The sequence below is a fragment of the Paroedura picta genome, unplaced genomic scaffold (genome assembly GCF_049243985.1).
Source record: "Paroedura picta isolate Pp20150507F unplaced genomic scaffold, Ppicta_v3.0 Ppicta_v3_sca21, whole genome shotgun sequence".
Lineage (NCBI taxonomy): Eukaryota > Metazoa > Chordata > Lepidosauria > Squamata > Gekkonidae > Paroedura > Paroedura picta.
The window spans coordinates 2,537,941-2,561,558 of NW_027518618.1; the positions used below are offsets into that span (position 1 = coordinate 2,537,941).

General features: G+C 54.5%; 1 protein-coding gene across 2 annotated transcripts; it reads left to right on the plus strand.

The window, feature by feature from the left end:
• Positions 1-239: 239 nt before the first annotated feature.
• Positions 240-22,920, plus strand: LOC143828235 (synaptosomal-associated protein 25-like). 2 transcript variants are annotated; one of them, XM_077318513.1, is made up of 10 exons: positions 240-749; positions 7,635-7,708; positions 7,953-8,037; positions 8,535-8,672; positions 11,183-11,224; positions 11,531-11,579; positions 13,071-13,188; positions 13,311-13,442; positions 13,810-13,954; positions 17,681-22,920. In XM_077318513.1, the coding sequence occupies exons 4-10, from the start codon at positions 8,601-8,603 to the stop codon at positions 17,747-17,749; spliced, it is 627 nt and encodes a 208-aa protein (XP_077174628.1). In that variant the 5' UTR covers positions 240-749; positions 7,635-7,708; positions 7,953-8,037; positions 8,535-8,600; the 3' UTR covers positions 17,750-22,920. The 2 variants fall into 2 exon arrangements, with proteins under 2 accessions (XP_077174628.1, XP_077174627.1); XM_077318512.1 differs by lacking the exon at positions 7,953-8,037.
• Positions 22,921-23,618: the final 698 nt, after the last annotated feature.

A 23,618-nucleotide genomic window follows, 5' to 3' on the forward strand; every position in this document is an offset into this window, starting at 1 on the left:
ACCAGCCCCTGATTTCCCCCTGCTGCAGCCGCAAAGATCTATACTCCACTGGCATCTCCCAATGCCCAAGGTTTGCGAGACACACTGCCCCATTTCCAAAGATGCCCTGGCTAATCAAGCGTCCCAGTTGCCCTGGTTACTGAGTTCTCCGGGTTGCCTGGGGTTACAAAGATGTCCAAGTTGCCAGGGTTACTGTGCAAGTTCACCGGTCTGCTCTGGAATCCCAAAATGCCCAAAGACGTACCACCTCTGCCAGGCTGCCCAGCTCCCAAGACACTCCACTGAGTGATTCTTATTCCAGCCTGTGCCAAGCTAGTGCCCGCCCTTCTCAGGCCACCCCCGTGCCCCCAGATGCCCCCTGCCCCTGGGCAGCCTTTGTGCCAGGTGTGCAGTGACCCTGGTGGCTGTGCCAAAGAGGCCTTCTCCATCCTTCCCCAGTGAACGTCAGCGGGAGGAGGTTGCCCCTGGTAACTGCATCCCCTGGAGGGGGGCGGGGGTGGGGACCAGCCCCGGGCTCTTCCGCCCCGTCCCGCCCCTTTCTTCAGCCGGGCGGCCAATCCGCCAGCCTCCGGGGCTGCCTGTCAGGCGTCCTGCCCAATGAAGCGCCTCCGGAGGGTGTGGCCAGCCCTCTCTGGAGCCCCTGGGCGGGGAAGGAGGGGCGCCCATCCTGAGCGCAGGCTGTTGCCGATGACAGCGAGAGGGAGAGAGAGAGCTCGCCTGGGTGCAAAGACGGAGTAAAGAAGGAGCAGGTAACTCAAGGGAGAGGGCCACTTTGGAGGAGAGGAGGGGAGGGGAGGGGAGGGGAGGGGAGGGTCGAGATGTCTTTCAGGGATCCCCGAGTGGCTCTCTGGGGGTCTGCAGAAGAAGTCCCAGCGAGGGATGCCCGTGAGATTCAGCGCGCTCCAAGTTCCTGCGCATTGATTTGCAATCTGTTGCAACCGGCTTCGCGGCGTCTTTGGAGGCGCTTCGCGTATTTGTGGCGGGGAGTTTGCGGGAAGCGCCTTCCTTCCGGACCCCGCGTTCCTTCGGCGATCCCGCAACCTGTTGTTGATTTGCGGGAGGGAGAGGAGGGGGGCTGGTAAGGCGGGAAGTCCTTCTCTCGTGGAGCTAGTTGGGGGGGACAGATCCTTATGGGCAGAGGAGTTTAAAGTCAGAGAGGAGGAAAGACCCGGTGGTTTTGGTGCCGGTCGCGTATTGGGGGCATTTTGCCATGATATCTGGTGGAGGCGTGGATCTCTTTAGATGTAGGAGAATTTTGGAGGGGGGGGGCGGTTCTGCGGGATGGAAGAAGTGCAGGGTTGCCTCATTCAGGCTGGGAAAACTCTGGAGATTTGGGGTGGAACCTGGGGAGCACAGGGACCACAGTGGGGTAAAATGCCAAGGTCCACCCTCCAAGGCAGGGATAGTCAAACTGCGGCCCTCCAGATGTCCATGGACTACAATTCCCAGAAGCCCCTGCCAGCGAATGCTGGCAGGAGCTTCTGGGAATTGTAGTCCATGGACATCTGGAGGGCCTCAGTTTGACTACCCCTGCTCCAAGGGAACTCATCTCTGTAGTCTGGAGTTGAGAGGTAATTCCGGGGGCTTTCCAGGTCCCACCTGGAGGATGGCATCCCTGTACTGGACAGATGAGGCTTTGGGTGGATCGGCCCTGGACCCATACCGGTCTGGCTTCCGTCCTGGCCGTGGGGTGGAGGCCGTGCTGGTTGCTCAGATGGATCATCTCCGGCGCCAGCAGGACTGAGGCGGGTCAGCCATTCTCCTGCTATTAGATCTATTGGCCGCTTTTGATGTGGTCGATCAGGAGCTTTTGGTTTGCTGCCTAGCTGATACAGGGATGGGGGGGAACAGCCCTTAAGTGGCTGCTCTCCTTTCTTGAGAAGAGGTCGTGGAGGGCTGCGGTGGGGGAGGAGCTGTCGGCCCCCTTTGCACTCCCTTGTGGGGTGCCACAGGGGGTGATACTCTCCCCTACCTTATTTAACATCTACATGCGCTCTCTAGCCCAGTTGGTCCGGAGTTATGGGCTAGGGTGTCATCCGTATGCAGATGACATCCAGCTCTATCTCCTGATGAATGGCCGGACGGATACCTCCCCTCCCCCGGAGACATTTGCCAGTTATTTTGGAAGCAGTGGCTGGATGGATCAGGAAGAGTTGTCTGAACTCAACCCCTCCAAGACAGAGGTCCTGTGGCTGGGGAGAAAGAGGCAGGAGTTGGGAGCATGATTACCCTACCTAGATGGCATGCAGTTGACATCTGCTCCACTGGCCAGGAATTTGGGGGTGATCTTTGATGCCTATCCACGGAGGCTCAGATCACAAAGGTAGCCCAGACGGCATTTTCCCATCTGCACCAGGCTACTAGCGCCCTACCTGTCCTTGGAACACCTAGCCACAGTGCTCCGTGCCACAGTCACTTCCAAGGCTAGACTTCTGTAACTCGCTCTATGCGGGCCTACCCTTGGCTTTGATCCGGAAATCACAGCTGGTACAGAATGCGGCTGTTCGGGCCCTCACTAAATCATCTTGGAGGACTCCTGTCTAGCCGTTGCTGAGTCAGCAGTTGGATTCCGGATCAGGTTCAAGGGTTTGGTTTTGACCTTTGCTTCTTATTTGTGGGACTGCACTCCGCTCTGCGGGGATGAATTTGCCGATGGTCCCGGGCCCCGGAAAGGGCATCTGGCCTTGACCAGGGAAAGGGCCTTTTCGGTCCTGGCCCCTACCTGGTGGAATGAGCTCCCAGGAGAGCTGCGGGCCCTGACGGGACTCTCTGGGTTCTGCTGGGCCTGCAAGGTGGAGCTCTTCCACCGGGTGTTTGGTTGAGGACGGGTGTTGCTGATACGGGGGGATGAGATCGGGTCCCCCCCCCCAATTCCAGGATTAGGTATTAGATCTTCCTGGAACCACTGAACGATTCACTCCTTGGTTTTTCTGGTTTTTCTTTTTTTCTCCATCTCTGGTTGTTGACTATCTGCTGTGCTGGTTCAGCTGCTTCAGACATTGGGGGTGGAGTTTGCATTTTTACCGCCATCTTGATTCTAATAATTTTAGGGAGTAATGTTGTTATATTTGGATGTTTTAAATTGTATGGATGTTTTTAAGGATGTTTTATTCTATGTTTATTGTAAACCGCTGTGATCCAGCTGTGCTGGGAGCGCAGGTATATAAACAAACAAACAAATAAATAGTCTTTTTCTCTAGACCAACCCCCCTTGAGTAATTTCTCATACTGAGGCTAGATGGTGCCATCTCTACCACCACAAAGAAGGAGAAGAAGAAGAAGAGTTGGTTCTTCTATGCCGCTTTTCTCTACCCGAAGGAGGCTCAAAGCGCCTTCCAATCACCTTCCTTTCCTCTCCCCACAACAGACACCCTGCGAGGGAGGTGAGGCTGGGGGCCCTGATATTACTGAAGAAGAAGGAGAGTTGGTTCTTAGATGCTGGTCATCTCTACCCGAAGGAGTCTCAAAGCGGCTTCCATTCGCCTTCCCTTTCCTCTCCCCACAACAGACACCCTGTGAGGGAGGGGAGGCTGAGAGAGACCTGATATAACTGAAGAAGAAGAAGAGTTGGTTCTTCTATGCCGCTTTTCTCTACCCGAAGGAGGCTCAAAGCGCCTTCCAATCACCTTCCTTTCCTCTCCCCACAACAGACACCCTGCGAGGGAGGTGAGGCTGGGGGCCCTGATATTACTGAAGAAGAAGGAGAGTTGGTTCTTAGATGCTGGTCATCTCTACCCGAAGGAGTCTCAAAGCGGCTTCCATTCGCCTTCCCTTTCCTCTCCCCACAACAGACACCCTGTGAGGGAGGGGAGGCTGAGAGAGACCTGATATAACTGAAGAAGAAGAAGAGTTGGTTCTTCTATGCCGCTTTCCTCTACCCGAAGGAGGCTCAAAGCGCCTTCCAATCACCTTCCTTTCCTCTCCCCACAACAGACACCCTGCGAGGGAGGTGAGGCTGGGGGCCCTGATATTACTGAAGAAGAAGGAGAGTTGGTTCTTAGATGCTGGTCATCTCTACCCGAAGGAATCTCAAAGTGGCCTCCCATCACCTTCCCTTTCCTCTCCCCACAACATACATTCTGTGTGGGAGATGAGGCTGAGAGAGCCCTGAGATTACTGAAGAAGAAGAAGAGTTGGTTCTTATATGCCACTTTTCTCTACCCAAAGGAGTCTCAAAGCGGCTTCCAATCGCCTTCCTTTCCTCTCCCCACAACAGACACCCTGCGAGGGAGGTGAGGCTGGGGGCCCTGATATTACTGAAGAAGAAGGAGAGTTGGTTCTTAGATGCTGGTCATCGCTACCCGAAGGAGTCTCAAAGTGGCTTACATTCGCCTTCCCTTTCCTCTTCCCACAACATACATTCTGTGTGGGAGATGAGGCTGAGAGAACCCTGATATTACTGAGGCTGAGGGAGCCCTGAGATGACTGTAAGCTGCTTTAAGACTCCTTCGGGAAGAGAAAAGTGGAATATAAGAACCAACTCTTCTTCTTCTTCAATAATATCAGGGCTCCCTCACAAGGTGTCTGTTGTGGGGAGAGGAAAGGGAAGTCGATTGTAAGCTGCTTTGAGACTCCTTCGGGTAGAGAAAAGCGGCATCTAAGAACCAGCTCTTCTTCTTCTTCAGTAATCTCAGGGCTCTCTCAGCCTCACCCACCTCACAGGGTGTCTGTTGTGGGGAGAGGAAAGGGAAGGTGATTGGAAGCCGCTTTGAGGAAAGCGGCAACTAAGAACCAACTCTTCTCCTTTTTCTGCCTGGAGATTTGGAAGTTGGGGCCAGAGGAAGGTGGGGCTTAGGGCAGGGAGAGACATCATCGAATCCACCAACCCAAGTAGCTGCTTTTCCTGGGTGAACCGATCCCTGTCTCCCGGGTTGAGTACCTATTGTCATTTGAAGAAGTCTCCAGCCTCAGCCTGTGCTGTTCACCTCTTTGCCCCCTACCTCACCATGAAAACCCAAGGAGAAGAAATCAGCCAGGAAGCTGGCATCCCCACCCCCTTCTGCTTGTTCAATTGCACACCCCCACCCCCACACCCCACCCTGTGGAATTACTGAGTGGGCACCTGGGGATCCCCTGGATTTATAGCTCAGCTCTGGACTAAAGGAATCGGTCGCCCCTGGGGGAAATGGCTGTCTTGGAGGGGGGGCTCCGGAACATTACCTGCACTGAGGCCCCGTTCCAAATTCCGCTCACTCCTGGCTCCACCCCCAAAGTCCCCAGGTATGTCCCAACCCAGAGCTGGCAACCAGGGAGTGAGAGAAAGAGGGCGAGGATGATTTTCTCATCTCTGCTTGTGATTCTGAACAGATTCGGAAGGTTGCCGAGGCCAGGGATGACGTCGGTGGAGAATCTTGTGTCCGTTCCTTTCGAGGGGGGCCTGACACCCGCCCTCCCCTTAATGCATTGGCAGGAGCTCCGGATACTTAATGCAGTTCACATCTCCCCCCCCCACCCCCGAGTGAGCGTAAATGGCTCGTGTCAGAGGGGGAGGGGGGCTGAATCATCCGTCCAGTTTAGGTCGGACTCAGTGGCCGGCTTTTAGCAGCCTTATGATTCCCGGCTGTTCCCCTTGGGGGCAGGAGAAAGCCCCACGCACTTTCCCATCCCACAGTCCCAAATGGGCCGGGAAGGAAGGGCTTTCTCGTAAACCTGCTCCCCAGGGTGCCATTCAGGGAAGGGCCCTCATTCCCATGCCCATGCTCCTGTCCAGGTTGCAATACCCTCCTGGGCGGCTCAAGAGTTCTGCACCCAAAAGGGCTCTTAACGAATGCCAGAATAAGGTAAAATGCTGGTGTGCACATCTAAGGGGCAAATCCCTTTGCTTTGATAAAACACTCGTGTTTTATATAATGTAAACTCTTGCTTCCCAGCTCAGGTCTCGGGCAAATGCCTGGTGGAGGAGCTCCCTTTTGCAGGCCCTGCGGAACTGTGGGAGTTTGGTCAGGGCCCTGGTCTCTTCAGGGAGCTCATTCCACCGGGTGGGGGCCAGACAGAGAAAGCTCTGGCCCTTGTTGAGGACCGACGTGCTTGTTTGGGGCTAGGGATCATTAGCCAGTTGTCAGTGGCGGAGCGTAATGCTCTTTTGGGGGTTTAGGCAGAGAGACGGTCTCTCAGGTACATTGGGCCCAGACCGCGTATGGCCTTGAAGGTAGAGCCAAAACCTTACGCCTGATCCGGAATTCAATTGGGAGCCAGTTGAGTTGTTGAAGTATCGGCCGGAGATGAGATCTCCACGGTGTGATGGTGAGCATCCTGGCCGCTGCGTTCTGCACCAATTGCAGTTTCCGGGTGAAGGACAAGGGCAGGCCTGCGTAGAGTGAGTTGCAGGAGTCCAGTCTAGAGGTGACCGTCGCATGGATCGCTGTGGCTGGGTGTTCTGGGGCCAAGTAGGGCGCTAGTAGTTTGGCTTGGCGTAGGTGGTAAAAGGCCTGCCGTGCTACTCTTCTGACCTGCGCCTCCATGGAGAGGGAGGCGTTGAGGATCACAGGTTCCTGGCGGAGTGCTGTACTGCTGGACCCACTCCGTCCAGGGTGGGCAGGCGCGCTTCCTCACTGGTCCCTTCCTGCCCAGGATCTCCGTCTTTGAAGGGTCGAGCTTCAGACAACTCTGCTTGAGCCACCCCATCACCGCTTCCAGGCAGCTGGCTAAGGGTTCTGGGGGAGAGTCAGGGAGGCCATCCATCAGGAGGAAGAACTGGGTGTCATCGGCATATTGATGGCAACCCAGCCCAAGCTTCTGCACCAGCTGGGCAAGAGGGCACGTAAAGATGTTAAATAAGAGAGGACCAGTCCCTGTGGCACTCCACAAGTGAGCCGGTGACGGTTGGATACTCTCTCTCGTATTGCTACCCTCTGTCTGCGACCCCGGAGGAAGGAGATCGGCCATTGGAGGGCTGGCCCACATATCCCGGCGTTGGTGAGGCGGTGAGCTTGGAGCTTGTGATCTACGGCAGGGGTAGTCAACCTGCGGTCCTCCAGATGCTCATGGACTGAGTAAAGGGTGTCTCCGTATTTTGAGAATCCCAGTGATCTCCTTGCCCTGCTTGTTTGACCCTCCGAGCACTGGGCTGGCTGTTGTGTAAGGCGAGGCCAGATGTCCGCAGTCAGTCCACCTTGGCAAGGCGGGCCCCGGAGGTTCTCTCTCGGGGGCAGCAGAATGCCCTGAGCTCCCTCTGTGGGGCATTTCTCCCCTGATGGCCCAAGTCCCAACGATGCCGACTCCAGGGACAGCCAAGGGCTCAGGGAAGCAGAGTTCTGCGTGGAGGAATGGACCTGCCTGGCCTGTTTCTAACTTTGTAAATAAATGATGAATCGCTGGTTAATGTCTTCTCTCCTCCCCACCCCTGCCTTTCTTCTCCGTTAAGAGCCCCCGGGAGTGTGAGTCTTTCCTCATCGGGAAGAGGCTCCAGGCCCTTGGCTAATTTTAGGTGCTCTTCTTGTCTCCCACTCTGGCTGCCTCCGAGATCTCCTTTGTGTCTCTGGAGAAGTTGGCGTTCTCCTCCAATTTCTCAGCGGTCCCCTCCACCACTTTCCCCCCAAGCCAGCCCCCCCCCTCTCTCTGCTGTCAGACCCAAGAAAGAGGTTTGGGGATTTCTCCTCCCCTTTCTCTCCCCCACCCCACCCCCTTTCCTGCAGGTGGTGGGAAAACACGGGAGAGGGGACCTGCCTTCAGGCATCTTCGGTTTCCAGAGGCGGTGCATCAGCACAAGGTAGGGGGGCCGAAAGGTCCTTTCCACGCATCAACAGCTGCATTTTGCAAACGCAATAATTGGTGGGTGCCGGCTGGCATTTCGGCTGAGGGGGCTGGCGTTATGGCAGGAATATTAACTTGCAAGAGCACAGAGTTGCCAACTTAGATTGGGAAGACATGGAGGCTTTGGGGGTGGAGCCTTTGGGGAGGGGAGGGGCATAATGCCGTCGGCTCCTCCTTCCGAAGCAACCATTTCCCTCCAGGTGCGGTGATCTGTGTCGTCTGGAGATCAGATCAACAAAATTTGTGTCCGGTGGCACCTTTAACACCAACCAAGACTTATTCAAGGTGTGAGCTTTCATGTGCAGCTTCCTCAGACCACTTCCTGGAGGTGACACCAGGAATCTCCAGCTGGTACCTGGAGGCTGGGAACTCTGCAAGAGCAGCTCCAAAGACTGCTGGGGTGAATCACGTGCCTCTGGGGGCTACACAAGAGGCCTCCTGCGTTGTTTTTAAAGTCACCTCCTGGGGTTGCCAGCTTCCAGGTGCAGCCTGGAGATCTTGCTGTGTTACAACTTTTCTCCAAACCACTGGGATTAGTTCCCTGGAGGGAACGGTGGTCTGGAGCAGGGATCCTCTGACCTTGCACCCCTCCCCAAATCTCACGCTCCCCAGGCTCTGCTCCCCAAACAGCAGGTTTTTCCTGACCAACCAGACTGGGAGAACATCCCCAGCTCCTTCTGCAGCCTTCTGAAGGGACACTGGGTGGGGTTGCTTCTTGCTTTCCACGGAGGAAAACATCCCCTCCATCTCTCATGCTCACCAGCTCTCTCTGGCTCTCTTAGGCGAACCCGCTGTGGTCTGCAAAAGGAAAATCGTCTCCTTTGGAACCCTTCCTTCTGACGCCCGGGATGTCGGCCAACGGAACGGCGGAATCCGAACGGGGAGCCATCCAATGTCGCATCAACCATGTCACCAACGAGGTAGGGGAGAGAGTCACCCCCACGGAGTGCCCTTGCCCACCCCCAGGGCCTCCAAGCTCCAGGCAGGACCATGAGATCTCCTGGAATTTCAGCTGGTCTCCAGACTTCTGAGATCCGCTCCCCGGAAGAAAAGGGCCCCTTTGGGAGGGGTGGGCTATGTGACCTTATGCCCCTCTAGGTCCCTTTGCTCTCCAAACCCAGCCATCTCCAGTCTTCACCCCCAAAACCTCCAAAAATATCCCACCCAGAGATGGCAGCCTGCTGAACTGCTTTGAAAAGGGGCAGAAAGGATGTACTCAGCGTGGTGTAGTGGTTAACAGTGACGGCTTCTAATCTTGGAAGCTGGGTTTGATTCCCTGCTCCTCCACATGCAGCCAGCTGGGTGACCTTGGGCTAATCACAGCCCTGATAGTGCCGCTTTCACAGAGCTGTTCTGTCAGAGATCTCTCAGCCTCACCTCCCTTACAGGGTGCCTGTTTTGGGAGAGAAAGGGAAGGCTTGGAGACTCCTTCGGGCAGTGAAAAGTGGCATATAAAAACCAAGTCTTATTCTTCTACTTAATAGATTTTTGATCTTTTTGTCAAGGAGTGACCACTGTGTTCCCACCGCTAGCACCCTTTTAATTATCACAGGAACCCTGTGAGGTAGGCTAGGTTATTGGCCAGTAGGGGTGCCAGCCTCCAGGTGAGCACTGGGGATCCCCCAGAATTCCAGCTCCTCTCCAGACTACAGAGATCAGCCCCCCTGGAGGAAAGGGCTGCTTGGGAGGGGGGGCTCTGTGGCCTTGCACCCCACTGAGCTCCCTGCCCTCCCCAGATTCCATTCCAAAATCCTCCAACCTGGATCTGGCCACCCTCCCCCCCTCCCCCCTTAGTGGCCAGGGGGACCTGGCATCCCTATTGGCCAGAGCCACTTAGAGAGTGAGGACGTGAACATCCAATTCTTTGTGTTCTTAAACTCCAACCACTACGCTTCCCTGCCACCCTTTTGGGCTTCATACACCTGAACGGACGGGCCCTGTGGATCCAAGTTGCTCAAAGGAGCATTGAGTTTTCAAAGGGGAACAGGCTCCATGCAGAGTGAACAGCGATCCTGGCTCCTTCATTGAGTTGCCAACTCCAGGTTGGGAAACACCTGGAAATTCTAGGGCGGAGTCTCAGGAGGGCGGGGTTTGTGGCAGGGAGGAGCCTCAGAGGAGCAGGATGCCACAGAATCCCCCCTCCAAGGCAGAATTTTCTCCAGGGGGGGAATGATCTCTGTTGTCTGGAGATTGGTTGTCATGCCAGGAGATCTCCTGGCTCTGCCTGGAGGCTGGCAACTTGACTTCTTTCTCACCTGATCCAGAGCCTCTTGGGAACAAAGGCCACAGCTGTCAGGGCCTTGCCTGGGTGGGCAGCTCGGTCCCCCCCTACCCGCTTCCAGCTACGACGGAGCATGATGCTTTAGCAGGTGGCGAGCTATTCTTCCTTGTTGCCAAGAACAGAAGAGAGAGGGATGGGGTGAAGGGTTTAATCATAGACCTGTCTTGTCCCCCACCTCACCGCTGTGCACCTGTCTAGCTCCGGGTGCCAGAAAGATGCCTGCAGCTAATTGCTGCTCTCCAGGTTTTGGCGCAAACTCCCACACCCTGTGCAGGGTGGGCAACAGGCGCCAAGAAGGTGCCGGCAGCATGAGCAGATACAAGAATTCTTCCTTGTCTCAGCGGCCCCAGATCAGCCTGGTGGGTTTGCTTGGTGCCAGGCAGCCTAAACGGCACGGAGTCATTAGTTTCCATCCAAAAGGTGGGAGAGAAAAAGATGATTTAAGGTTGGCACCTTTTTTTGATTTGCAAAATTGGCGGGTTGCCCAAACCCCAGGTGAGGTCTGGAGATCTGGAGTTGGTCTGAAGCAACAGAACAAAGCTTGAGTCCAGGGGCACCTTTAAGAGCCACCCGGTCTAATTCTGGGTAGGAGCTTTCCTGGGCACGCAAGGACCTGAAGAAGTCTGCAGGCACACAAAAGCTTCTGCCCAGAATGGAACTTGGTTGGTCTTAAAGGTGCAAATCTGGACTCTGACTTGTTCTAGCCTCTGCCTATTGTAAGGCTTAGCTGGCTTGTGGGTCCTGGAACATTTGATGCCCCCGTAGGGTTCCTACTGTCCTGGGGTTGGCATAGGATTGGTTTTATGCATCTTATAGCAGTGGTAGTCAACCTGTGGTCCTCTAGATGTCCATGGACTACAATTCCCATGAGCCCCTGCCAGCAAATGCCAGCATTTGATGGCAGGGGCTCATGGGAATTGTAGTCCATGGACATCTAGAGGACCACAGGTTGACTACCTCTGTCTTATAGGATTTCACTGGACAATTGCCGTGTGATTTTTGTACCTGTTTTAATTGACGTCATTGAACAAATGCGGTAAACCAATAAACAATCTGGCTTGGGATTCAAGATAAGTCTTCTTTTGGTAAGATGCAATTTTCTTTATTTCTTCTGGCTGTCTCTGGCCCGCCACACAATTGCTCTGGCAGTCTTTGGACAGCACTCGGCGGATGGTCCATCTGGTGGAGGAGGTAAGAGACGAAGGACTGAGCCTGGATGGGGTGGGTGGGGGTGGGGAGAGAAGGCACAGGTGGATTTCCTTAATACATGGCCACCCCCAGCTGGCATGCCCACTCACCCTTGCTCATGTGTGCTCAGCCTCGGATTCTGTTTCTTGGTCATCGTATCTCAAACCCAGCTGCTCCTGGACTCTGGCTCTTTCCTACAGCTACAGACAGACTCCCAAGCCAGCAGTCTTGATGGAAATTATGCAGAATTAGGAGGTCTTTCTATGCCTCTCCATTTTCTCTCTCTTTCTCCCCCCTCCTCCTGAGCAGACCAAAGATGCTGGGATCCGGACCTTGGTAATGCTGGACGAACAGGGAGGTAAGTGCTGGGCTGGGACGGTGGCAGTTCAGAAGAATCGAACCCCTTTTCTTTTCCCACTCACAAATGAAGTTGGAAGAATCCTTGTTTGTTCCCCACTCATATTCTTATCGCATTGGCTGGGTCTGTGCACAGAGGGATGAGGACCTAGAGTGGACTACGAAAATTCAGGAGGAGGGTGAGAGATATATGGAATACATCTTTTATATGGAACACATCTTCTGGTGCGCCCCCTGAGATGGAAATGGGTGTGGACATGACGTCTGTAAACCCGCCCTGGGGAGCGCGGCAGAAGACGAAAGGATGTTGCCAGCAGAGGAGGCCGCGGCTGAGGCACAGGCGGAGTCCCAGAAGCTACCAGAAGCTGCCCTGTGACCTTTGCAACCGCTGCAGGGTAAGGCACCGCACCTGAAGCCACTGGGGGCCAACCCTGCTGAGGAACAAAGTGCCGTCCCTGAAGCTGCTAGGGGCCACCCTGTAACCCATACAGCCACTGGGGCACAGCCTATGCAGCTGGAGAAGGCAGGGGACCTCCTGCTGCAAGATGTAAGGAGGGAGGAGGGAAGGAGTGTGCGTGTGTCTGAGAGGGAAGGGGGGGCGGACGAGGGAGGAGGTTGAGGAAGCTGGAGGGAAGGAGGGAGAGGGGAGTTGGAGGGGGGGGCAGGAGTCTGTGTGTGTGAGAGAGAGAAAGGGGGGGGGAGGGAATGACCAGGAGCCCCATAGCAGGTATGTATTCGACATACCTGTGAGAGGCAGGCTGTCACGCCTTTCTTTTTTCAAAATTTCCCCGCATACAGAAAACTAGGGCATCAGGGTGAGGATTTCCAGGCCAGACCCTTTCATCTCTGGTACTAGTTTTACTAGTTTGGTGTTCTGAAAATGACAGACCCTCCAGGTGGGGATTCTGAAGAGGCTACACTCCCCGCCTTCTTCCTTCATTCTTCCGCCATGTGTGGATCCATCACATTCTTATCCTGCCCTTCTTCCAACAAACCCTGGACAGCACTGCAAGGCTTCCCATACCCCATGAGATACTCCCAACAACCCTGCCAGGTAGCTTAGGCCAGGACTGACTGGTGTCATCTGGCACATTTCATGGCAAAGTGGGATTTTTAACTCAGGTCGTGTTCTTAGCCTCTAATCACTGCCCCATACTGGGTCTGTTTGTCTCTTTCCCTTTTCTTTTTATTCCTGTCTCTTCCTTCATTCTCTGTCCCTTTCTTTCTGTCTATTTTTCCTCACTCTTTCTTCCTCTGTTTCTTTCTCTTCCTTCCTGTTTTTTTCTCTTTCTTTCTGTCTTCATTCCACCCTGTTTCTTTCTCTTCTTCCTTCCTTGCTTCCTTCCTTGCTTCCTTGCTTCCTTGCTTCCTTGCTTCCTTCCTTCCTTCCTTCCTTCCTTCCTTCCTTCCTTCGTTCTTTCTCTCTCTCTCTCTCTCTCTCTCTCTCTCTCTCTCCCTTCTGTTTTATTTCTTCCATCGCTTTCCTGCTTAGAGCAACTGGACCGGATTGAGGAAGGCTTAGATCAAATCCATCAAAATATGAAGCAAGCAGAGAAAAACCTTTCGGACATGGCCAAATGCTGCGGGCTTTTCGTCTGCCCCTGCGGCAAGTAAGTTGTTACGTCTCACACCGAGAGGTTCTCTGGCCGGGCTGCATTTGGCACTCAGTGGTAGGTGCTCTTGCATATGGAGGTTTTACTCAGTAGAGGTTCTTCTAACACACTTAACCTAGGTTAAAGAACATCAAAGCCCTGGAGGCTTATAAGACCGTGTCCGGGAACAGCCAGGATGACGTTGTGTCTCGGCAGCCCTGTATGGTGGCCGACGGGAACCAGATGGTCATGAGCGGGCCCTTCATTCAGAGGTAAGAAGTGGCTGGTGAGTGGGAGACAGAATGGCGGGATTCTTTCTCTCGCCCTGTGTTGACGGGGAATTTTGCTACGCCCCCTTGGGAACAGTGCCAGGAAGGGAGCACAAGAAACCATCCCAAAGCTTTATTTTTTATGCAAACACTTTGTGGATGCAAAACAGGAAGGGATCACGAAACCCTCAATTAAAACAGCCACTACAAGGCAGGGCCTTTTGGGTGGAGGCCCCACAATCTTCCCAGGGAGATGTGCCTGCCAACCCCCCCCCCCATGACAAATTCGACAAAAGGAGCTTTTTCGATCGCTGGGCAGTGTGGAGGGTCTTTTCCTGAGATCCGGCATGGTGCGTCTTCTGTCGTCCAGGATCACGAAAGACGATGCCGAAGAGGAGATGGAGCAGAACATGAACTACGTCGACAGCTTGTTGGGCAACCTGCGGAACATGGCCATCGACATTGGCAACGAGATCGACATCCAGAACAACCAAATGGACAACATTGCGGAAAAGGTAGGAGACGGGCGGTCCCCTTAGCACACCCTGGCCTTGATCCGAATCCTTCCGTTTACCTCTTCCAGAAAGACCCTCGGAGCAAACCCACGGGCTGCTCACAGGGGTCTCCAAACTTTTTGGGTGGGCTTTTCCATTTTTCAATGCGTTTTTTGTCTGGGGGAGGAGGCTGTTGGTTTCCCACCCACCAGCAGGGGTCTCACTTCACTTTAAGGGACCTTCTGGTTAAAAGATTTTGGAAGAGTATCCGAAGTTGGTAGGTTCAAGCCTGCAGCCGTGTTGATCTGATTCAAAGTTTGAGGCCAGTGGGACCTGTGAGATGTCATGGGAGGGCCTCTGTCCCTCAGTCAGGGATACATCTGCCCATTAATCTCCACAATTTTGACATATTTGTTCCCTCCACGATGCCCCCTTGCTCCTGGAATTTAACCCGAACAAATGGTAACCGTATATGTTAAGCTTGTCACTCCTGCTTGGCCCTTGAATCTCTTAAGCACCTTTGTTCCATGGTAGGCGAATTGACTACTCACCCTCTACGTATGCGTATGGACTGGGAAATTCCCATTTCTTTGTATTTGAGGAAGTGTCAAAGCATATGCATGAGCCTCTTGTGGCGCAGAGTGGTAAGGCAGCCGTCTGAAAACTTTGCCCATGAGGCTGGGAGTTCAATCCCAGCAGCCGGCTCCAGGTTGACTCAGCCTTCCATCCTTCCGAGGTCGGTAAAATGAGTACCCAGCTTGCTGGGGGGTAAACGGTAATGACTGGGGAAGGCACTGGCAAACCACCCCGTATTGAGTCTGCCAAGAAAACGCTGGAGGGCGTCACCCCAAGGGTCAGACATGACTCGGTGCTTGCACAGGGGATACCTTTACCTTTACCTTTACAAAGCATATGCCTTGAAGAAAGGACTTAAAAGTGCTCTGGATTCAAAAGAGAGTCAAAATCAAGCTCTACTCAGTCTGCAGCCATCAGAACAGGGGTGGCCAAACTGTGACTCTCCAGATGCCCATGGACTACAATTCCCATGAGCCCCTGCTTAGAAACACTAAGTCGGTAAAGTAGCCTCACCTACCTTGATCTTGTCAGATCCTGGAAGCTGCTTAATACTTGGATGGGAGACCTCCAAGGAAGTGCCTTTTTCGTATCGCATATTTGGTGCAGCTTCATTGTCTTGGCCGCCTGGTGTTCCTTGGAGGTTTCCCATCCAAATATTAGGCAGGGCTTTGCCTGGGCTAGCCAAGGATGTCCAGGGGTGCTACGATGAACAACCCCAATGGCTGTGAGAAGTCTGAAAAAATAAAATGTTGTTTGTTCGTTCCCTTTACTTCTTTTGTATCCTTTTTTTCCCCTTCAAGGATTCCCCAAAGAAGCTTGCACTTTTGTTCTTTCCTCAGTTTTATCCTCACAACACCCCTGTGGGGTAGGTCAGGCCAAGAGTCTGTGACTGGCCTGTGGCTACCCAGTGAGCTTTTGCGGCACGAGCAGGGACTCAAACCGGGGTCTCCCTGATTCTCCTCCGACAAGTGTTGTACGGAGTCACACATGGAAGGTGTTTTAATCAGCTTCTCAGTTTGTCAAAAAACTCTTGTCATCTGCTCCGGGCCTTCAGGAAAGAGCAGAACAGAAACTGAAGAAATAGATAAATGCCCCTTATCCCTACAAAGGAGCTGCCGTGAGTGGAGGCTGCACTCTGCTTATTCTCAGAGGTACCCTGATTGCAAACGCTCCTGCAGGCAAATTATGTCACATCAGCGGCAAATGCAGGAGAAGGTTGTATTTGATTGACGGGAGCAGCTATCAGTTCAACAGTGCTTAACCTTGCCCTTTGCTGTGCCTCAAATTTTTCCATGGTGAGGTTTTCAATACATCATCCTGCTTCTTGAAATCTCTGGACAGCAAGAAAAAGAAGAAGAATTGTTTTTTATATGCCGCTTTTCTCTCCCCGAAGGAGTCTCAAAGCGCCTTACATTCGCCTTCCCTTTCCTCTCCCCACAACAAATACCCTGTGGGGTGGGTGAGGCTGAGAGAGCCCTGAGATTACTGAGGAAGAAGAAGAGTTGGTTCTTATATGCCGCTTTTCCCGACCTGAAGGAAGCTCAAAGCGGCTTACAGTCTCCTTCCCTTTCCCCTCCCCACAACAGACACCCTGTGAGGTGGGTGAGGCTGAGAAAGCCCTGAGATTCCTGCTGGTCAGAACACCTTTATCAGTGCTGTGACTGGCCCAAGGTCACCCAGCTGGCTGGATGTGGGGGAGGAGCAGGGAATCAAATCCAACTCACCAGATTAGAAGTCTACAATTCTAACCAATACACCAAGCTGGGAAGAAGAGTTGCTAGCAGTCTGTGTGACACAGTTTGCAAGCATCGAATTGCCAGCATGGTGTCAGGGTTAAGAGTGGCGGGCTGTACTCTGGAGACCAAGGTTTGATGCCCCACTCCTCCACATGCAGCCAGCTGGGTGACCTCAGGCAAGTCCCAGGGCCATTCCGCACTCGTTCAAAATTGCACAATGGTTGCAAATTGAAATCGCTACTGTTTTGCTGTTATGCACAACGTCGTTGACAATCTGCCACTTTCCTGAAACAGATCCGCAAAAAGCGCTTCGTTGTAGCGCTTTCAGGGAAATCCCAAAAAGTGGATTCACCCTCCGGAAAGGGCTACACTCCTGCAACCAATCTGCAACACTAGCGGAAAAGTTATGTGCGTTACCATTGTTGCGGTTTCTGCAAAGTCCCTCCCCCTGGCTCTCTGATCTTCCGGCGAAGCGATCGCCCTTTTTTTTTCTCGGAGCGAGCGGAGATCAACGCACCGGCGAGCCTTTGTTTACCCAGCGAGGCTTCCCCGGCTGCAGTCCCTCCCCAGTGCTGTTTTAAGTCACCAAGCACCAAGCAATACACAGCCCCGTTTGCTGGTTTATTTTCCCTTTATTTTTCACTCTATTTTCGGCCGAAAATCGTGCCTGTGCGGGGTGAGGTTATTTTTTTTCACTCGGGGAGAGCGTGGCAACGATGAAACGGCAGCTCAAACACCACCTGCTAGATAGATGGGTTGCAACGAATCAATGCAGATTCGTTGCAACGTGTGTGTGTGTTTTTTTTAAACCTTCCTTAAAGGGAAAGGGGCTTTTTGGAAGCATGATAACGGCCGCCCATTGGCTGCCTGACGGCCAGGGGCGGGACAAAGCTCGGCAATATCGCTTCCTGGCTAGCGATTTTTGCCGAGACCGGAAACCTGTGGGAAACGATAGAAACGCAACTGGATTCCACTACAAAGGCAGATATGCATAACGACGAATTCCACTATTTAAAATGGCGTTTTTTCGTTCTGCAACCAATTTGCTACATAGATCCTGGTGCGGAATGGCCCCCAGTTCTCTCTGAGCTGTTCTTAGAGCAGTTCTCTCAAAGCTCTCTCAGCCTCACCTGCCAAACAGGGTCTGTTGTGAGGAGAGGAAGGAAAGGTGGTTGTAAGCCACTGTGAGACTCCTTTGGGTAGTAAAAAGTGGGGTATAAAAGCCGACTCTTCTTTTGGGGAGAGGAAGGGAAGGAGATTGTAAGCCGCTTTGAGACTCCTTGGGGCAGTGAAAAGTGGGATATAAAAACCAGCGCTGCTGCCACTGCTTTCTTCTTCATGCACAGGTTCTTGGATGAACAAATTAACCTCTTTAATTCAGAAAGGGGCATCTTATCTCTACCGTCACCTGACGTGAATCATTTTCTCCTTCTAGGTCGATACGAATGACACACGTATCAGAGGGGCCAATTCCATCACCGCCAAGATGTTGAAGTCATCCTGAGCTGGTCACCCTCTGACTTTTGCCCCCCCCTCCCCCAACTCCCGATTTCTTTCGCTTTAATTCTGAGGCTGGATGGATTCCCATCAAGGGGGGGGGTGTGTGGAACACCCTGGTTTAAACCACCGGGTTAAATCCAATTTCCACGAGTTTGGTCCACGTATTTCCAGAACTTCCCTGCCCTGACGCTGGTCGCTTAAAGGAGCTTGTGTCTCACCACGGTTAGGGGCATCCGCCAGAACCTCTGTCTGGGTAGCCCACCCAAGCCCTTCAGAGTGATTCCTGCTTAGAGGTGAGGTTGACTTTGGGACAGTCCAGTGGGATGTAAATCTGCCGAGCGAGATCAGACATTTGCAAGGTGAATTCCGCACAACTTTGTAGGGACAGGGCAGAGATGGGCATGGCGAAAGTGCATGTGAATGGAGATCTTTTTCAATCCACATGTGGCCGTGGCACCTGCAGAAGACTAGAACATGCTCCTTCACCTGTTACGCTAGGCTTCCGTTGTTCAAATGCAAGGGTTTCCCACCGGAGAAGAGGGACAGCTAGTATTTGTGCCTTCCTTAGTCAGTGTGTGGTTCCATTCCCCCTTCAGGATTTCCTCCTTCCAAGGAGGTGTGGGGAGTAAGGAATTGTTTGGCTCCACCTCCTGGGGCAGCCATTTTGAGTTTGGCTCCACCTCCTGGGGCAGCCATTTTGAGCTTGGCTCCACCTCCTGTGGCAGCCATTTTGAGGGTGTTCACCAACTTTAAAATTCTAGAGGTACCTGCAGGCTCAATTATCTTGGGGACCCGATGCTAGAAGATGTTTTAATGTTCTTTTTTTTTTTTTTTTTGCTGCTGGATAGCTGCAATTCCTGCGGCTGGCGGGGGTGGTGGTGGTGGGAGACGAAGCAGAGATTAACATAATCCCCAGAAGCCGTGTGTTTTCTGTTGCTATTTGCTTGCCTGTCCCTTCTGACTTCTGTGCATTTCTGTTGAGCTTTCAGGGTCCTTCTGGGGGACGTCCAAACATTGTGACATCCTTCCAGGTTTGGGGGAGTTGGGAGGGGTGAGGTTCATCCAGGAAGTGGGCGCCCCCCCTCCCCTTTCCCAACCAGTAGACCTGGGTGACAGTCATCGCGTCCCCTTGAAATTCCAAAAGTGGCCAGCCACAGGGCAGAGAGGCCGAGGCCTTCCTAAGGACATCAGGAGAGCCCTGCTGGGTCAGACCAGGGAGGGCCCATCCAGTCCAGCCTCCCGTCTCACCCAGGGGCCAGCCAGTTCCTCTGGAGGGCCAGCCACAGGGCAGAGAGGCCGAGGCCTTCCTAAGGACATCAGGAGAGCCCTGCTGGGTCAGACCAGGGAGGGCCCATCCAGTCCAGCCTCCTGTCTCACCCAGGGGCCAGCCAGTTCCTCTGCAGGGCCAGCCACAGGGCAGAGAGGCCGAGGCCTTCCTAAGGACATCAGGGGAGCCTTGCTGGGTCAGACCAGGGAGGGCCCATCCAGTCCAGCCTCCCGTCTCACCCAGGGGCCAGCCAGTTCCTCTGCAGGGCCAGCCACAGGGCAGGGAGGCTGAGGCCTTCCTAAGGACACCAGGAGAGCCCTGCTGGGTCAGACCAGGGAGGGCCCATCCAGTCCAGCCTCCCGTCTCACCCAGGGGCCAGCCAGTTCCTCTGCAGGGCCAGCCACAGGGCAGGGAGGCTGAGGCCTTCCTAAGGACACCAGGAGAGCCCTGCTGGGTCAGGCCAGGGAGGGCCCATCCAGTCCAGCCTCCGTCTCACCCAGGGGCCAGCCAGTTCCTCTGCAGGGCCAGCCACAGGGCAGGGAGGCCGAGGCCTTCTTAAGGACACCAGGGGAGCCCTGCTGGGTCAGACCAGGGAGGGCCCATCCAGTCCAGCCTCCTGTCTCACCCAGGGGCCAGCCAGTTCCTCTGAAGGGCCAGCCACAGGGCAGGGAGGCCGAGGCCTTCTAAAGGACACCAGGGGAGCCCTGCTGGGTCAGACCAGGGAGGGCCCATCCAGTCCAGCCTCCCGTCTCATCCAGGGCCAGCCAGTTCCTCTGTAGGGCCAGCCACAGGGCAGGGAGGCCGAGGCCTTCCTAAGGACATCAGGGGAGCCCTGCTGGGTCAGGCCAGGGAGGGCCCATCCAGTCCAGCCTCCCGTCTCACCCAGGGGCCAGCCAGTTCCTCTGGAGGGCCAGCCACAGGGCAGGGAGGCCGAGGCCTTCCTAAGGACATCAGGGGAGCCCTGCTGGGTTAGACCAGGGAGGGCCCATCCAGTCCAGCCTCCTGTCTCACCCAGGGGCCAGCCAGTTCCTCTGAAGGGCCAGCCACAGGGCAGGGAGGCCGAGGCCTTCTAAAGGACACCAGGGGAGCCCTGCTGGGTCAGACCAGGGAGGGCCCATCCAGTCCAGCCTCCCGTCTCACCCAGGGCCAGCCAGTTCCTCTGTAGGGCCAGCCACAGGGCAGGGAGGCCGAGGCCTTCCTAAGGACATCAGGGGAGCCCTGCTGGGTCAGGCCAGGGAGGGCCCATCCAGTCCAGCCTCCCGTCTCACCCAGGGGCCAGCCAGTTCCTCTGGAGGGCCAGCCACAGGGCAGGGAGGCCGAGGCCTTCCTAAGGACACCAGGGGAGCCCTGCTGGGTCAGACCAGGGAGGGCCCATCCAGTCCAGCCTCCCGTCTCACCCAGGGCCAGCCAGTTCCTCTGTAGGGCCAGCCACAGGGCAGGGAGGCCGAGGCCTTCCTAAGGACATCAGGGGAGCCCTGCTGGGTCAGGCCAGGGAGGGCCCATCCAGTCCAGCCTCCCGTCTCACCCAGGGGCCAGCCAGTTCCTCTGGAGGGCCAGCCACAGGGCAGGGAGGCCGAGGCCTTCCTAAGGACATCAGGGGAGCCCTGCTGGGTTAGACCAGGGAGGGCCCATCCAGTCCAGCCTCCCGTCTCACCCAGGGGCCAGCCAGTTCCTCTGGAGGGCCAGCCACAGGGCAGGGAGGCCGAGGCCTTCCTAAGGACATCAGGGGAGCCCTGCTGGGTCAGACCAGGGAGGGCCCATCCAGTCCAGCCTCCTGTCTCACCCAGGGGCCAGCCAGTTCCTCTGAAGGGCCAGCCACAGGGCAGGGAGGCCGAGGCCTTCTAAAGGACACCAGGGGAGCCCTGCTGGGTCAGACCAGGGAGGGCCCATCCAGTCCAGCCTCCCGTCTCACCCAGGGCCAGCCAGTTCCTCTGTAGGGCCAGCCACAGGGCAGGGAGGCCGAGGCCTTCCTGAGGACATCAGGAGAGCCCTGCTGGGTCAGACCAGGGAGGGCCCATCCAGTCCAGCCTCCCGTCTCACCCAGGGGCCAGCCAGTTCCTCTGGAGGGCCAGCCACAGGGCAGGGAGGCCGAGGCCTTCCTAAGGACATCAGGGGAGCCCTGCTGGGTCAGGCCAGGGAGGGCCCATCCAGTCCAGCCTCCCGTCTCACCCAGGGGCCAGCCAGTTCCTCTGGAGGGCCAGCCACAGGGCAGGGAGGCCGAGGCCTTCCTAAGGACATCAGGGGAGCCCTGCTGTGTCTGGACAGTAGTGCATCCGGTCCAGCATCTCATTTCACATATTGGCCGTCTAGACACAGGACAGAAAGGCTGAGGTGGTCTCCTGATTATGTCTGAACATGGAGGTTTCCTTTATCTCCTGAAGGCCAAGCGTTGATGTGAAGCCCTGATTTCTGCGGTGATATCCTGTCTTTTCATGTCTCCTAACTCAATTCTGGAAATGGCCACTTAGGACAGTGGCCCCTGACTGCTCTTTAGAAGGCCAGATCCTGAAGATGAAACTTAAATACTTTGGCCACCTCATGAGAAGGAAGGACTCCCTGGAGAAGAGCCTAATTCTGGGAGCAATCGAGGGCAAAAGAAGAAGGGGACGACAGAGAATGAGGTGGCTGGATAGTCACTGAAGCAGTCGGTGCAAACTTAAATGGACTCCGGGGAATGGTAGAGGACAGGAAGGCCTGGAGGATCATTGTCCATGGGGTCGCGATGGGTCGGACACGACTTCGCACATAACAACAACAACAAACTCAATTCTTTCCCCAAAAATTATCTGCAGGGTCTGTTTTTTCCAATGCAACTTGTCACTGTGAATACAATGCTTCCGTGTTAGTTCGTTGCGGCTATTTAAAACTTAGGCTTGTAAACGAGGTAGCATTTTTTTAAAAATAGGAGTTGTCCAAAACGGTTGGGTGAAGCTCTTTATTTTTTCTGATCACAAACAGATGTTACACTTGTTCTGTTTTAAAAAGTGTTCCTCCCCCAGCAATCAAAAGATCAGTAATGTTTTCTCTTCCAAAGGATGTTCGTTCTCTGCTATACAATGTTCCTTAACAAAAATACATGTACATGTATGTGCACAAGGGAGGAGCATGTTCTTCCAGGTCACACACCCCTCTCCCCGACTATATTTCACTTGGGCTGAGAAGCTCGGACCAGTTTGAAGACGGCGTACGCCGACCCTGCAGAAACAGAAAAGAGACCCTGAGTTCCGCCAAAGCCTTCCGACCTGTCCCCCTGGTGTTCGCTGATTTCCTTTGTAACCCGCCTTTCTGGGTGACGCTCAAGGCTGATTACAGAACTAGAACAATGTACCTGTGCTGGATTAGACATGCCATATTGAATGTATTTCGGGGCCCCGAGAGTAGGAGTCTGGTGCCTTCGTCTTACGGGCCTCAAGGACGGAAGCAGCGATGAATGCATTTTTGCATCTCTAGCATTTTTGCCTAACAGATCAAAGCGATTTCCTGGCTGGGGATGGTTTGTTGGTTTCCAAAATGCAACTGGGCCCAGTTCAGAATAACTGTGTTTGCCTGTACATGTTTATCCACAACTCTTGGGTGAAGAGCAGGGATTTTCTTGGCTGGATCTGGGGGAAAGTCTTGGATTTGGACTCAGCCATTCCCCTACCTTGACGGGAAATGGCCCCTTAGGACAGTGGCCTCTGAACAATATAGGGTGTACTCTGGGGACTGGCCAAGAAGTCGTATTCTGCTCCGAGGAGCTTGACGTCAGCCGCTTTGGACCAGCACTTGGCTGGTGCTGAGAGAAATAGCACCGGTGTGCAATTTTAATGTGCATTGTCTTGTCCGGGCCAAGCCAGAAACCCAGAGAATTCTTGCGTTGTGTTTCTCCAACTGTTTGGTATTGTTTTGAATAAAGGTGATCGGATGTCGGCCTGCGTGGACTTCCTTCTCCAAAGAGGGGATCCTGAGAAGCGGCTGTGTCTCAGGGGCAGAGCCTTTGCATGGCCTACAGAAAGTCGCAGGTTCAATCCCTGGCATCTCCAATTAAGAACCAGGCAGCAGGTGATATGAGAGACATCCAACCGAGGTCCTGGAGAGCTGCTGAGCAGAAATTACTGACATTATTGAGCCTGGTTCAGTACTGGGCGGCTTTGTGCAGCCTGGGGGTCCCGCATACTTTCAAACACGAGAACGTTCACTTTCTTTCTAACTGGGGGCTGGGGAGGGGGAGATCCCCAGCGTGGTCCCCGGACATGTTTTTATCCACAAGCCTCCAGGGCTTAAGAGTGACCGTGCAAATCCGCTTAGCCCTGTTGTCAGCCGGGGATAACGCCGGCTTCCCCCACCCACCCACCCACCCCCGCCCTTTTGCTCTGCCCCAGATCTCTCTCTGTTTTCCCCAAAGGAACCTGTCCTCCGTTCAAAGTGTAAATACTTCCCAGTCGGGGAAGCTCAGAAGCCACAGCTCTGTACGGCAGGGGTAGTCAAACTGCGGCCCTCCAGATGTCCATGGACTGCAATTCCCATGAGCCCCTGCCAGCGAATGCTGGTTTCGTTTCTCTGTTTTTCTCACTTCAGTGGGTCTTCTATTTTTGACAGCTAGCATGAAAGAGAGTTGAGCTGTTTT